Source organism: Myotis brandtii, unplaced genomic scaffold, assembly GCF_000412655.1.
Source record: "Myotis brandtii unplaced genomic scaffold, ASM41265v1 scaffold139, whole genome shotgun sequence".
Taxonomy (NCBI): Eukaryota; Metazoa; Chordata; class Mammalia; order Chiroptera; family Vespertilionidae; genus Myotis; species Myotis brandtii.
The window spans coordinates 1,301,175-1,317,159 of NW_005354965.1; the positions used below are offsets into that span (position 1 = coordinate 1,301,175).

A 15,985-nucleotide genomic window follows, 5' to 3' on the forward strand; every position below is an offset into this window, starting at 1 on the left:
CGCCGGCCGGTGCCCGCGACCGGAAAGGGTCTCTGCCGGCCGAGGCTTGAGTAAACTGAAATCCGCTTTGTCCTGCCAGCTTCCGACCATCTCGGGGTCGGGATCCTCTAATTAGATTATTTGGGCCCTAGTGCTCTGTGCCTTCCACCAGGCAGCGTTCTCCTCGACTAGGAATTCAAATTAAAACATCCCGATGACACAATATTCGAGGTAAGGGTGGAAGGGGACTCTCCATTACGAGCCATTTCTTAATTTAGCAAGTGGACGGTGGGCTTTGTGTGTAGGTAACACGTTTTTATTTGCTCCCCTTGTCCCCATGGACACATTTGAATAACTCGTTACTTTTGCCATGGCTGGTGGACTTATATCCTCGGTTCCACAAAATTTAAACTGGGAGAGATTGCCAAAGAAATAGTTGTTTGCTCAGAAAGGAAGCTAGCGTGGGTCATGTTGTCCACTGGCTGGTTGTCTTCGTCTTTTGGGGTTGTATAACGTATTTGTTGCGAGTTCAAACGTTTTTGCTAGTTGTATTTTACGAGTTGAGAGCGAGAGTAATACGTGAATTTGAAAATCAGCCGAAAACGCAGTTGTAAAGTAAGTGCTCAAATTAACATGGGAGTTATTGGGGCAATGATATACATATATGGTATCGTTAGGACCATTATTTTTACAGGACATGTTTTTTTTGTTTTGTTTTTTTTTTAAGTGGGAAACATATCCGTTCATTCAATTCGTTCCTTTTTAAAATTTTGTTATTACATGTTTGTGTTTTTAGGGTGATGAGAAAATATTTGAGATAAGGGGAGATGTATTTTTTGAAAACTTTAATAGTCATGCAAATAAGTAATTGCGTTTGCTTATTGTAATGTCTTCATGCCTTCAAGAAATCAGTTTTTATTAGAAAGTCAGTTTCTTTGGAAAAATTTTAAAACCTCTACATAATCATTGATGTGTTTTTTCCCCCCTGTGCATACAGAAGCACATACATGTTTTGTGAAATGTGATCATCTTGTTTAGTGTTGATTTTTCACCTAAGAAATTGTGAACAAGTTTGCCTTTTATCACAATCTTAGTAGTCTTTGGGGATATTTTTCATGGTTCCATAGAATTTTGTTGTATTGATGGATATTTAGGTTATTTGAAATTGTTATCTCAAGTATTTGCTGTAAGCATTCTAATAGCTTTAAGATGATTACTTTCTCACAGACTTTTTTTTTTAGTTGTGCTTTTCTGATTTTTAAATCCGTTGCTTTTTTAGTAAGGTAATATGTATGTGTAAAGTGCTTAGGAAAAATGCAAAATAAAGAGCTCTTGAAGAAAGTCAAAAAAGAATGTTAGACAACCCAATTTATTGCTAGAGGAATATTAGCTTCTCAGGTAACATGTAATACATTATTGGTCTAAATTAGTTAAGATAAGCTATTAAAATAGGTTGTGGGTAAGAGTATGAGCTTTGGTTTTAAATACCTGCTTCACTTCTTGATAGCTGTGTGACCTTCAGCTAGGTTTCTTGTCTTCTCTGGGCCTCGTATTCCTCATTTATAAAATCAGAATTATAGTGCTGATTTTAGAGTTTTGTTAGGATTAAGTGAGTTTAAACGTGTAGAACCTTGTTTATTATTATGGGATTCATTGTAGAAAACCAAATTTTCTGAATAACAATTAGTTAACTGCTGATTTATTTTTTTGGAATTTCAGACTTTTATCAGGTAGTGGAGCATAATTCTGTTTTTGTTTGCTAAAATTTAGGTTCAGTTGAACGTGTTGGTGAAATTATTTTTCAAAAACAATTTTGCAAATCTACACAAAAATAGTAAAAATGACTGGATAAATGGCATGTCCTTTTGTCAAGATTCTTCTATGTAAAAAAACAAAACAAACTCAATATGGAGAGCAGATTGGTGGTTGTGAGAGGGGTTGGGTGAAAGGGGTCAATTGTACGGTGATGAATGGTAATAACTAGAATTTTGGTGATGATCACTTTGTAGTGAATACAGATGTTAAATTATAATATTGTACACCTGAAACTTTTATATATATACAATAATTTTACCTCAACTAAAGGAAAAGATTCTTTTGGCCCTGTGAATTGAAAATATATTAAGCCATTGTTGGTATAAGTGAATTGTTACTTCTTTTATGTGAAATTTTTTGATCTCCAGAAATTGAATACTGGGATTTTTAAAGTATATTTTTTGTTGATAGTATTACAGACAATTACTAGGATTTTTTATGACTAGGTAAAAATTATGTATATTTTTTCTTTTAAATATGTTTTAAGAAATTGATTTCAGAGAGAGAGTTAGAAACATCAGTGATGAGAGAGAATTACTGATAGGCTGCCTCCTCCATCCTGCAAACCCCCTGCTGGGGATCTAGTCTGCAACCTCGGCATGTGCACTGGAACGCACAGGTTGAGGCTCAACCACTGGCTGGGCTAATATATTTTCCTTTTTAAACTTTTGGGCATTTTATTAACTGACCAGAGCCTATATGTTACCCTTTTTACTTGATGTTTCTGTGGTTAACTTTATGTTCCTTGATATTGTTGTTGATGATTGTGATTCATGGAGAGGTGTGGCTTTATGGTGGCTATAGCCTCTATTATAATGTTAAGTCATATATATATTTGGGGGGATTTTTGATTGTGATTTTAATGACTTTTCTGTTACCTGCATTAAATATGCAGGTAACTAAGATCTAATTCAATTTGTATTTCTGGGAGTGTTTTATTTTTTAAAAAGATAAGATTAGAAACCTGTCCTAAAGATTTTTTTCTTCACTTTCATGATCCCAAAAACTTCAATTATGTGAAAATAAAAATGTACCAACTATAAGTAGGAAGTGTTAAAGAAGTACTACTGGTAGGAAATACCATCTGAAAGTAATACAAAAATTGTGAAATGTATTAGTATAAGGTTATTTTAATAATTGAATTACAAATATTAATTTGTTATATGGTATGGTAAAAATATTAATGAATTTTGATAACTTTTCTTGTCAAGTGGAAGGAGTGAAGGCCAGCTAAATGGTGAAACAAATACCCCTATTAAAGAAACCCAGGCAGGTGATGATGCAGCTGCCTCTGCCAGGAGCCTACCAAATGAAGAAATAGTTCAGAAGATAGAGGAAGTACTTTCTGGGGTCTTAGATACAGAACTACGCTGTAAGCCAGGTAAGTTGGAGATAATCAGCTGTAAAAAACCTGAAGATTTTTTAATGGTTTAACAGTGTTATTTCTTGACTGCATGGAATTTAAAATGTTCAGTAGATCTAAAATTTCAGTATATTTAAGTTTTAGTTTAATTGGTTTACTGAAAATGTTGTTTGGCTTTGAAATATGAGTAATGATGCATTGTTTGCTTTGGTGGTGGGATACGCTTTATCTTTATTTGGTTTAGTCTTATGCCTCAGTGCCAGGATTTTGAAAGCAGGTTTTCATCGAACAATTGTGTAGATGTCCATTTTGGAAGGTACAGGAGCCTGGACCACATTTGTAATGACTTTAAAACCCTGGGAGGTTTTATTTAAAAATCGTGTGTAGAGATTGCTTTGTTTTTGCATCTATCCCTCTTAAAAGTGCAGTGAATGCAAAGGAATCATTGCTTGGATTTTAGCATCTTTGGAATTGGTAAATAATTGATGCTTAGAAATGAAAACTTTAGACATGAAAGTTATGATCAATGACAAAAATTACAATAATTTCATTTAGTTTTAGAAAATGTGATATGATTTTTTCATTTTAATTTTTTTCTTAAAGTTTTTTGTGGGTTTTTACTTAGGAATAGGATATATTTTTTTTAAATATGCTTTTATTGATTTCAGAGAGGAAGGAATGGAGAGAGAGAAACATCAATGATGAGAGAGAATCATTGCGAATCATTGACCGGCTGCCTCTTTCACGCCCCGCAGCCCAGGCATATGCCCTTGACTGGAATCGAACCTGTGACCCTACAGTCTGCAGGCCGACGCTCTATCCATTGAGCCAAGCCGGCTAGGGCTCATTTTAAAATTTTTTAAATTAACATTTTTAATTTGGGTATAGGATATGGTTAAAAAGCAGAGACTTTAGCCATACTTAGATTCATGGGTCTAGTAACTTCTTCTTTTAATGTATTTTTATTGATTTCAGAGAGGAAGAGATAGAAACATCAATGATGAGAGAGAATCATTGATTGGCTGCCTCCTGCACACTTCATACTGGATATCAGACCCAAAACCTGGGCATGTGCCCATGACCAGAATCGAACCTGGAACACAGGCCGATGCTCTATCCACTGAGCCAAACCAGCTAGGGCCTAGCACCTTTTTCTTGATTGAAGTATAACTTAGCTAACAATTTGCTGCATAATAGACAGTTGATAGAAACTGATTGGTTTTGTTTTGGAATAGGTCTTGTTATATGTTGTTTTATTTTTTCCATAACCTTAATGGACTAGGTTTATAATCAGCTTTTTCTGGGATCACTAAGATTTATCTAATTTGATACTGGCATTAGAATAAATCCCATCTGGTTATAAAGTGGAATATAAACTACTTCTCTTCAGATGAATTGAAATATTCTTTCTTTAAAAAATATTTTTTGTTTCAGAGAAGAAAGGAGAGAGAGAGAGAGAGAGAGAGAGAGAAACATCAAGAGAGAGAGAGAGAGAAACATCAATGATTGGCTGCCTCCTGCGTGCCTCCCACTGGGGATCGAGCCCGCAACAAGGCATGTGCCCTGACTGGGAATTGAACTGTGACCTCTTGTTGATAGGTCGACGCTCAGCCACTGAGTCACGCTGGCTGGGCAAAATGTTCTAATTTTTTGTCAGTCCTCACCTGAGGATATTGAAATACTCTTAAGTTACATGTAAAGGGCTGTAAGAAGTTTGTTTCCAAAATGATTTTATTATGAGCATATTTTTTTGGAGAAACATTAAAATTGTTACCAAATTTTGGAGGTTATTGTGGGAAAGGATATTATATTTATTAGGATGTAACATGGGTGTGATTAAGATAAAATTCAAGTTCCATATTGATATTTTCTATTTGTTACTCAGACTTACGTATATAAGAGCAATCACTAGCATTCACTGAGGGCTTGCACCAGGCATTGTTCTATGTACTTTGTATGTTTTAACTCACCTCATCCTTCACTCTAGGTGACAGTGTTAGTACTTTGGCCTAGTCCATTCATCTAGTTAGTGGTGGATTGATTTAGGATCTGAAAGCAATCAGCTTGTTACAGATCCAGTGCCATGTTGCTTTCTGTATAAATAGGGGTTATAAAATACAACAATTATTTAACTTTTTTTTTTTTAAACAGGAGAAAATAGAAATTTTAATACAAACCCATGGGGAATTCGCATAAGCATGAAAATTCCATGTGGGTGTTTTTTATAGAAATTCTAACAATTGATAATATGAAAGATTCATCTATAAGTGTAATTTGCTACAATTTGAGAGCTGCAGAAAATAATTGTTTAAATGAATTTAGTTGAAACACATTTTAATGTAATTCTAAAGCTTTTGTTACAAACTACGAACTTAAAAAATTACTTTAATCCTTCCCCAATGATATGTTTTCATTGATTTTTTTTTTTTTTTAGAGAAGCTAAGTGGGGAGGGAGGGGGAGAGAGAAACATCTATTGGTTGTTTGCTTCCCATATGTGCCCCAACCGGGGATCGAACCCACAACCTAAGTATGTGCCCTGACTAGGAATTGAATCCGCAATCTTTTGGTGTGCGGGACCATGCTCCAACCAACTGAGCCATCCAGCCAGGGCATAAGCTAATAACTTACTTTTCACCCAATCTTTAGTTGTAGAAGTATTGGAAAAGTGTCACTTAAGATAATTGGCTTATGAAATATAGTTTATTTGGTATCTTTTTATTTAACAAGAAGTGTTATACTGTGGTGTCTTACCATGGAATGTAAATCTTGGCTTATATGATTTACGTAAACCAATGTTTGACAAATTAAAATTAATTTCTCCATTTCAGACTTGAAGGAGGCCTCCAGAAAAAGTAGATGTGTCTCTGTACAAACAGACCCTACTGATGAAGTTCCCACTAAAAAGTCAAAGAAGCATAAAAAGCACAAAAATAAAAAGAAGAAAAAGAAGAAAGAAAAGGAAAAAAAGTATAAAAGGCAGCCAGAAGAATCTGAATCAAAGGCAAAATCACATCATGAAGAGAACATGGATTTAGAATCAGATTCCTTTTTGAAGTTTGATTCTGAGCCTTCAGCAATGGCACTGGAGCATCCGGTAAGAGCGTTTGGGCTCTCTGAGACCAGTGAAACTCCTGCAGTTGTGCTAGAACCTCCTGTAGTTTCAATGGAGGTGTCACAACCCCACACCTTAGAAACTCTGAAGCCAGCTACAAAAACTGCAGAACTGTCACTTGCATCTACATCAGTAATCTCTGTGCAATCAGAACAGTCTGTGGCAGTAACGCTGGAACCGCCCATGACAAAGATTCTGGATTCTTTTTCAACAGCACCGGTGTCTACTACAACAGTAGTGCTAAAGTCATCTGAGCCAGTTGTAACAATGTCAATGGACTATCAGATGAAGTCTGTGCTGAAGTCTTTGGAGTGCACATCTCCAGAGCCATCAAAGACCATATTGGAGCCTCCAGTAGCAAAAGTGCTAGAGCCATCAGAAACCCTTATGGTATCATCACAGACACCTATCGAGGCACACCCTGAGCCAAGCACATCAACAATGGATATTGCCGAGTCTTCTGAAACTGAAGACCTAAGATTGCCAGAGCAGCCTGTAGAAGTACCATCGGAGACTGCAGATTCATCCATGACAAGATCACAGGAGTTGCTGGAGCAACCCAAGCCCACAGCATTGGAGCTGCCGGAGTCGTCGGTGGCCTCAGCGATGCAGTTGCCGGGGCCACCTGCGACCTCCATGCCGGAGCTGCAGGGGCCCCCCGTGACTCCAGGGCTGGAGTTACCTGGGCCCTCTGCGACCCCGGTGCCGGAGTTGCCAGGGCCCCCTTCTACCCCAGTGCCTGAGTTGCTAGGGCCTCCTGCGACGGCGGTGTCTGAGTTGCCGGGGCCCTCAGTGATATCAGTGCCTCAGTTGTCGCAGGAATTGCCAGGGCTTCCAGCACCATCCATGGGGTTGGAGCCAACACAGGAGGTACCAGAGCCACCTGTGATGGCACAGGAGTTGCCAGGGCAGCCTGCGGTAACAGTAGCAATGGAGTTGACGGAGCAACCGGCGACGACGACAGAGTTGGAGCAGCCTGTGGGGATGACAGCGATGGAACATCCTGGGCAGCCTGAGGTGACAACAGCAACAACGTTGCTAGGGCAGCCTGAGGCAGCGATGGTGCTGGAGTTGCCAGGGCAACCAGTGGCAACGACAGCGCTGGAGTTGCCAGGGCAGCCTTCGGTGACTGGGGTGCCAGAGTTGCCAGGGCTGCCTTCGGCAACTAGGGCACTGGAGTTGTCTGGGCAGCCTGTGGCAACTGGGGCACTGGAGTTGCCTGGGCAGCTCATGGCAACTGGGGCACTGGAGTTCACGGGGCAGTCTGGGGCAGCTGGAGCACTAGAGCTTTTGGGGCAGCCTCTGGCAACAGGGGTTCTGGAGTTGCCAGGGCAGCCTGGGGCGCCAGAGTTGCCTGGGCAGCCTGCGGCAACTGTGGCGCTGGAGATCTCTGTTCAGTCTGTGGTGACAACGGAGCTGTCAACGATGACCGTGTCGCAGTCCCTGGAGGTGCCCTCGACGACAGCGCTGGAATCCTATAATACGGTAGCACAGGAGCTGCCTACTACATTAGTGGGGGAGACTTCTATAACAGTAGGAGTGGATCCCTTGATGGCCCAAGAATCCCATATGTTAGCTTCTAACACCATGGAGACCCATATGTTAGCGTCCAACACCATGGACTCCCAAATGCTAGCGTCCAACACCATGGACTCCCAGATGCTAGCATCTAACACCATGGACTCCCAGATGCTAGCGTCCAGCTCCATGGACTCCCAGATGCTAGCGTCCAGCTCCATGGACTCCCAGATGCTAGCGTCCAGCTCCATGGACTCCCAGATGCTAGCGTCCAGCTCCATGGACTCCCAGATGCTAGCGTCCAGCTCCATGGACTCCCAGATGCTAGCGTCCAGCTCCATGGACTCCCAGATGCTAGCGTCCAGCTCCATGGACTCCCAGATGCTAGCGTCCAGCTCCATGGACTCCCAGATGCTAGCGTCCAGCTCCATGGACTCCCAGATGTTAGCAACCAGCTCCATGGACTCCCAGATGTTAGCAACCAGCACCATGGACTCCCAGATGTTAGCAACTAGCTCTATGGATTCTCAGATGTTAGCATCTGGCACTATGGACTCTCAAATGTTAGCTTCCGGCACCATGGATGCTCAGATGTTAGCGTCTGGTACCATGGATGCCCAGATGTTAGCATCTAGTACCCAAGATTCTTCTATGCTGGGTTCAAAATCTCCTGATCCCTACAGGTTAGCTCAGGATCCTTACAGGTTAGCTCAGGATCCCTATAGGTTAGGTCATGACCCTTATAGGCTAGGTCATGATGCCTATAGATTAGGGCAAGACCCTTATAGATTAGGCCATGATCCCTACAGACTAACTCCTGATCCCTATAGGATGTCACCTAGACCTTACAGGATAGCACCCAGGTCCTATAGGGCCGTTCCTAGACCATATAGGTTAGCACCCAGACCCCTGATGTTGGCATCTAGACGTTCTATGATGATGTCCTATGCTGCAGAACGTTCCATGATGTCATCTTATGAACGCTCTATGATGTCTTATGAGCGGTCTATGATGTCCCCTATGGCTGAGCGCTCCATGATGTCAGCCTATGAGCGCTCTATGATGTCAGCCTATGAGCGCTCTATGATGTCCCCTATGGCCGAGCGCTCCATGATGTCAGCTTATGAGCGTTCTATGATGTCAGCTTATGAGCGCTCTATGATGACTGACCGATCAATGATGGCTGACCGGTCTATGATGTCATCTTACTCTGCTGCCGACCGGTCTATGATGTCATCGTATTCTGCAGCTGACCGAACTATGATGTCATCTTATACTGCTGATCGTTCAATGATGTCTATGGCAGCTGATTCTTACACAGATTCTTATACTGATACATATACAGAGGCATATATGGTGCCACCCTTGCCTCCTGAAGAGCCTCCAACAATGCCACCATTGCCACCTGAAGAGCCACCAATGACACCACCATTGCCTCCTGAGGAGCCACCGGAGGGCACAGCATTACCCACTGAGCAGTCAGCATTAACAGCTGAAAATACTTGGCCTACTGAGATGCCACCATTACCTCCTGAAGAGTCTGTATCCCTGCCTGAACCTCCTGTGAGTCAAAGTGAGATTTCAGAGCCTTCGGTAGTGCCTGCTGATTATTCAGTGTCAGCATCAGAGCCTTCAATGTTGGCATCAGAGGCTGCCATGACTGTTCCAGAGCCACCACTGGAGCCAGAGTCTGCGGTTATATCAACACCTATAGAGTCTGCTGCAGAAGCAGAGGAGCATGAAGTTCCAGAGAGACCAGGGACTTATATGGTATCTGAAACTACCATGATGTCAGCTGAACCAACTATGTCAACATCAGAGCCTTCTATTATGTCAGAGACAGCAGAAACCTTTGATTCCATGAGAGCTCCAGGACATGTTGCCTCAGAGGTATCTGTGTCCCTCCTGGAGCCTGCAGTAACTATTCCAGAGCCATCACAGAGCGCTCTAGAGCTCTCAGCCATGGCCATCTCAGAGCTACCCTCCGTGGCTGCCCCAGAGCCCCCAGCCAAGGCTGTCCCAGAGCCCCCAGCTGAGGCTGTCCCAGAGCCCCCAGCTGAGGCTGTCCCAGAGCCCTCAGCTGAGGTCCCAGAGCCCCTGGCTGTGACTGTCCCTGGGCCACTGGCCATGGCTGTACTGGAGCCATCACCTGAGGCTGTCCCAGAGCCCATGGTCTTGGTTGAGCCAGAACATGTTACCATTCCTGTGCCAGTTGTTTCTGCCCCGGAGTCTGCTGTACCTGTCCTGGAACCAGCAGTATCAGTTCAACCTAACATTATTTCAGAACCACCTGTTGTCCAAGAATCTACAGTGACAGTTGCAGAGCCTGCTGTCACTGTCTCAGAGCAGACTCAAATAACACCGACTGAGATGGCTTTAGAGTCTGCCTCTGTGATGCTGAAGTCTGGTGTTATAACAGGAATGAATTTAATATCTACTTACCAAGATCTTACTCCAGAGATTGGTATGCAGGAGGTTCCCATGCACTCAGATGAAGAGCCGCATGATGAAGAGCACCTGAAGAATGACTCTTATGAAAGTGAACATGGTATAAATAGAGACCTTGATATAAATAATCATTTAATTGCTAAAGACATGGAACATAGCACAATGTCCACTGCCAGCACTGGTGCTGTTGGTGAAATTGGTAAAGAGAAAATTTTGGCCATCAATGAGACTAAACAATGCACAGTATTGGATACCTGCCCTAGTGTTAGTGAAGCTGATGTAGGAGGAACTCTATCTTCTGCTGGTCCTCTTGCTGTCGAACCTGATACATTGGGAACTACTAAGGGTATTGAATTTGCCACAGTATCTGCTCTCAGTTCAGTTAGTAAATATGATGTTGAAGTATCTTTAACTACTCAAGATACTGAACATGACATGGTAATTTCCACTAGCCCCAGTGGTGGTAGTGAGGCTGACATAGAGGGACCTTTGCCTGCTAAAGACATTCATCTTGACTTGCCATCTAATAACTTTATTAGCAATGATACAGAAGGACCATTACCTATAAAGGAGAGTAACCAGACATTAGCAGTTGCTCTCAGCCCTAAAGAAAGTAGTGAAGATAAAGAGGTACCACTCCCTGCTAAAGAGACAGTGTCTGAATCTGCATTTCCTGCCAATATTGAAGATATTAATGAAGCAGATTTAGTGAGACCATTACTTCCTAAGGACATGGAACGTCTTACAAGCCTCAGAGCTGGTATTGAAGGACCTTTACTTGCAAGTGAAGTTGAACGTGACAAATCTGCTGCCAGTCCAGTTGTAATGAGTATACCAGAAAGAGCTTCAGAATCATCTTCAGAGGAAAAAGATGATTATGAAATTTTTGTGAAAGTTAAGGACACTCATGAAAAAAGCAAGAAAAATAAGAACCGTGATAAAGGTGAGAAAGAAAAGAAAAGAGACTCTTCATTAAGATCTCGAAGTAAGCGGTCCAAGTCTTCAGAACACAAATCACGCAAACGTACCAGTGAGTCTCGTTCTAGGGCAAGAAAGAGATCATCTAAGTCCAAGTCTCGTCGCTCTCAAACACGTTCAAGGTCACGTTCAAGACGCAGGAGGAGGAGCAGCAGGTCAAGATCAAAGTCTAGAGGAAGGCGATCTGTATCAAAGGAGAAGCGCAAAAGGTCTCCAAAGCACAGATCCAAGTCCAGGGAAAGAAAAAGAAAAAGATCAAGCTCCAGGGATAATCGGAAAACTGTGAGAGCTCGGAGTCGTACCCCAAGTCGGCGGAGTCGGAGTCACACTCCGAGTCGTCGAAGAAGATCTAGATCTGTGGGGAGAAGGAGCTTTAGCATTTCCCCGAGCCGACGGAGCCGCACCCCAAGCCGAAGGAGCCGCACCCCAAGCCGAAGGAGCCGTACCCCAAGCCGACGGAGCCGCACCCCTAGCCGACGGAGCCGAACCCCAAGCCGACGGAGCCGAACCCCTAGCCGACGGAGTCGCACTCCTAGCCGACGGAGAAGATCAAGGTCGGTGGTAAGAAGACGAAGCTTCAGTATCTCACCAGTCAGGTTAAGGCGATCACGGACACCCTTGCGAAGAAGGTTTAGCAGGTCTCCCCTCCGCCGTAAACGGTCCCGATCTTCAGAAAGAGGCCGATCGCCTAAACGCCTGACAGATCTGAGTAAGTTACTGAAAACTAATGGGAGGCCTGGCTTAAATCTGAGTTGTTCCTGCTCTTTGAGTCAAATGGAGTATTTTGGGTTATTGGTTTAGGGTAAATATTTCTCTTTAAATTTTTTAATTAGCTAAGCTTGTGTTTAGGAAATGTAGGGATAAGTACTTGTGTAGTTTGAGTTCAAAGACCTACTTTGGAGCATGATAGAACCAAGGTGGTCCCATACTTGAATGTTTTTTTGCTTGAACCCGTCTTCCATAACCAGAAAGGGGAAGTAGAAGTCCAGTTAAGTACAAGGCTAGTGTATGCTCAGATTGTTGTTGGATGTGTTTCAACATAAATCTTTACAAATAAGCCTAAGGTTACAGTGTTTCTTTTTAGATCAGTTACATGTCTTAAAATGGCAATGTCAGACCCTAAAGTTTGTGTAGGTAATTCTAATGGTATAATGGGTAGTGGAAGTGCATAGGGAATTCTGTATGTGGGGAGTTATTTACCTGGGTAAAATAAAGTGACATTTATTAAAGTGATTTTAATCTTCCTTTAAAAAAAAGTGCTCTAGTGTCCCTGATTTTAAGAAGTGCACATAGATGGTTAAAGCTTGTGGGATAATGCATGACTACCTACAGAAATAATGGATAATTATCCCAGTAGTTGGACATTTCCAAGTTAGTGTTGTCTAAAGAAAAAGACGCCTACCTGGTTTGGCTCAGTGGATAGAGCATCGGCCTATGGACCAAAGGGTCCTGGGTTTGATTTTGCTCTAGGGCACGTACCTTGGTTGTAGGCTTCTTCCCCACTCAGGCCCTGTTTGGGGCACGTGCAGGAGGCAGCCATTCGATGTGTTTCTCTCACATCAATGTTTCTGTCTTTCCCTCTCTCTTGCACTCTCTCTAAAAGATCAACAGAAAAATATCCTCGAATGAGGATTAGCAACATCATCAAAAAAGACCCTAACCGAACAATAAGGGAGAATGCATTCAGTTCAACAAAAAGTTTTGAGTTCTTTTTTTATTCAGAGTAGAGGAATAGTATTTAATTCCTGAAGTGATTACAAGTTAGTAGAGGAGACATGGATAAAATACATATATGTCTCTTTTGCCAAATAGTAAAACTGCCAAAAAGAGCAGCATGTTGTGATTGCTGTAAGTACTGGTACAGGATAGGTAAGGCACTTTGGAAGCACCGTGGAGAAGAATGTTAAATTATGACTTAAGACTTGTTAGAAATAGTGACACCTGAATTGGGATCAAGTGGTTTATAAGTGGTTTAAAATGTCAGATATTTGAAGGAAAGTAAATTTTTAAAGATTTTTTTTAAGAGGGAGAGAGAGAAAGAGACATCAATGTGAGAACAAAACATTGATAGGCTGCCTCTTGCACACCCCTTACTGGGGATCAATCCTGAAACACCGTGCCCTGATCAGGAATTGAACCAGCATCCTTTTGGTACACGGAATGACAGTCAACTGAGCCACACTGGTGGGGGCTAGAAGGAAAGTAATTTTAAGGGCATGATAATTTTGGAAAACAAAGTAGGTTTTGGCAGGTATGTATTTTCTGGCAGGTATGTGGCAAGGTGATTGTAGTTACATAATTTAGTATTTTCTATAGTATTTGAATGAGAACCTAAAAGTGGACCTAATTATTTTTTTAAAAACTTTTTTATTGATTTCAGAGGAAGAGAGAGAAACATCGGTGATGAGAGAGATCATTGATTGGCTGCCTCCTGCACGTCTACCAGGGTTCGAGCTGGCAACCTGGGCATTTGCCCTGACCTGGAATTGAACTGTGACCTCCTGGTTCATTGGCTGATGCTCAACCACTGGGCCACATCGGCCGGGCTGGCCTTAATTTAAACAGGCATTCTCTTAAAAACTTTTGAGTCAAAGAGTGATTTGATTACCATTGTAAGTTAGAGCAGAAAGTTGATGTATTCAATTTTGTTAGCATATAAAACTTAAGATAATACAAAATACAACCTTTGGGAAAACTGCTTCTTGTATTTTTCCTCTTACAGATAAGGCTCAATTACTTGAAATAGCCAAAGCTAATGCAGCTGCCATGTGTGCTAAGGCTGGTGTTCCTTTACCGCCAAACCTAAAGCCTGCACCTCCACCTACCATAGAAGAGAAAGTTGCTAAAAAGTCAGGAGGAGCTACTATAGAAGAACTAACGGAGGTAAGCTAGACAGAATTTGTTTTAATTCTTAAATGGATTATTCCAGTGATGTTGACTCTGGAGCGTGCCAAAACCCGAATTGTGGGCTGAACTGATAATGGCTGGCACCGAGTGGCCAAAACCCGAAATACAGGTGTGGCAGCGGCAGAAGCTCTGTTTAGCAGGCCATTATCCGGGATGGCTAAGCTCCGCTAGCTAAAAGTTACTTCCCATTACTTTTGCTTTCCAGTTTTAGAAGCCAAACTGACTGAGGAGTGGGACGGTTCGTTTGAATGGAGGAGGTGTTGAGTGAGCAACACGCAGAAGCTCGCCTACAGTTTCGTTTCCATTCACGACGTGTTCACTGATCGCCACGAGTGTACTGCATATACGCAAAGACACAGACAATCTTCAGAAATGATCTTTTGCCACCGGAGCTTGGAAATTAATGAGAATAGCTGGCCATTGCCTGAAAGGAACTTCTTTCGCATCATCATTTCGGGTTTTGGCTGTTTGGTACCAGCCATTGGTGATAATGGCCGGCCATTATCAGTTCTTCCTTGCGGTTCGGGTTTTGGCAGTAACATATATATATTTTAAACACACTTATTTTTGTTCTTAAGAATTTGATCTTTTCAAATGAGGCTTGTTTTTGGCTTTGTTTTATTAATATTATTTTGTTGGTTTTCGGGGAGGGGGGAGGATGCTGAAATATTGCTGCTAGGATCCAGAAATACCACACTGTTTCATATATTGAAACTTGCTATCGGCTAGCCTTATGCCAGCCTGCCACTGTCAATATATTCTGTTCCCCTTGGTTACAAGCGTAGTATACTCTGTTTTTGGCTAAATGAGCTTTTTATCCTATTGTAATATTTTCAATTGATAATGGATGCGGCATTCTGCTTGTAAAGAGACAAGTCTATCCAAATTTACTCTGACCTTTTTATAAAGCCAGGTAATGGAGTCTGTTCCTTCGGACAGGAAGGAATTGACTTTGCTTTATGTGTCAGACCTCATCAATTACACCCTCTCCATCATGCCTTATTTTCCAATCTTGAGTTCTAGTCCTTTAGAGACTCAACCTACAAGACATTTATGGAGAGATGTTACTATCCAACCCAATTGCAATGTTTCACATCTTTCATTTTACCATACCTTTGGGGATCATAAAGTTTCTTAATCTGTTTCATCATTTAGATTTACTACAATATGAAGTACAACTTTTTTTTTTTTTTTAATTTAAGGATCTAGTAAAGGCTTTTATTGTTTGCTTATCAAACCCAAGTTCCTTATCCAAAACTTATGAACAGTGTTTCCCTATGTTTTTATCCTCATCATTAGCCCTCTTGTCCCTCCTAATAAGTTTCTTCTCACTTTTTTTTTTAAACACCACCTGACTAGGATCACCTTCTTTTCCTTTCCCTGCCAGTCCTTGTTCTCAACTATGAAAATCTGGCTTAGAACTCTTCAAGGACTATCCTTTGATGATCAAATTCTGCCTGATTCTATTCTCTCCTAAGCCTTTGTTCTCTCGGCACTTATGTACTCAGTTTGTATTATATCAGTTTGCACTTGTTCCTTGTGTTGCTCTGTAAAAGCGCTCCTCAACTATTTCACGTGTATGTATTCTGTCTCTTAAACTAGATTGTAAGCTCCTTGGGAGCAGGGACCATGTTTTCTCCTTTTTTGTATACCCTGGACAGTGCCCAGTACAGTGCTCTGCACATAGTAGGTGCTCAATAAATGTTGTTGACTGACTGACCAGCTAGAGTGTGTTTAAATAATACTAATAAGCCAAGTTTCCTATCTATAGCCCATCATTAATCTTGTTTTAGTTTTGAAAGTTGATTTTATGTAGTTTTCATTCTTTTAAGAAATTACATTTTGTATTTTACCTAAAGTGTAA

General features: G+C 41.7%; 1 protein-coding gene across 6 annotated transcripts in view; it reads left to right on the forward strand.

The window, feature by feature from the left end:
- SON (SON DNA binding protein) overlaps positions 1 to 15,985 on the forward strand; it is a 33,509-nt gene that overhangs the window by 512 nt on the left and 17,012 nt on the right. For 4 of the 6 annotated variants that reach the window (XM_005860724.2, XM_005860726.2, XM_005860727.2 and 1 more), the window contains exons 2-4: positions 3,006 to 3,175; positions 5,987 to 11,923; positions 13,937 to 14,097. In XM_005860724.2, coding sequence (XP_005860786.1) covers positions 3,006 to 3,175; positions 5,987 to 11,923; positions 13,937 to 14,097 — 6,268 coding nt within the window. Of the gene's footprint in view, positions 1 to 131; positions 211 to 3,005; positions 3,176 to 5,986; positions 11,924 to 13,936; positions 14,098 to 14,326; positions 15,842 to 15,985 lie in introns of those variants that run through there. The other 2 variants (XM_005860729.2, XM_014535173.1) reach the window with 2 other exon arrangements.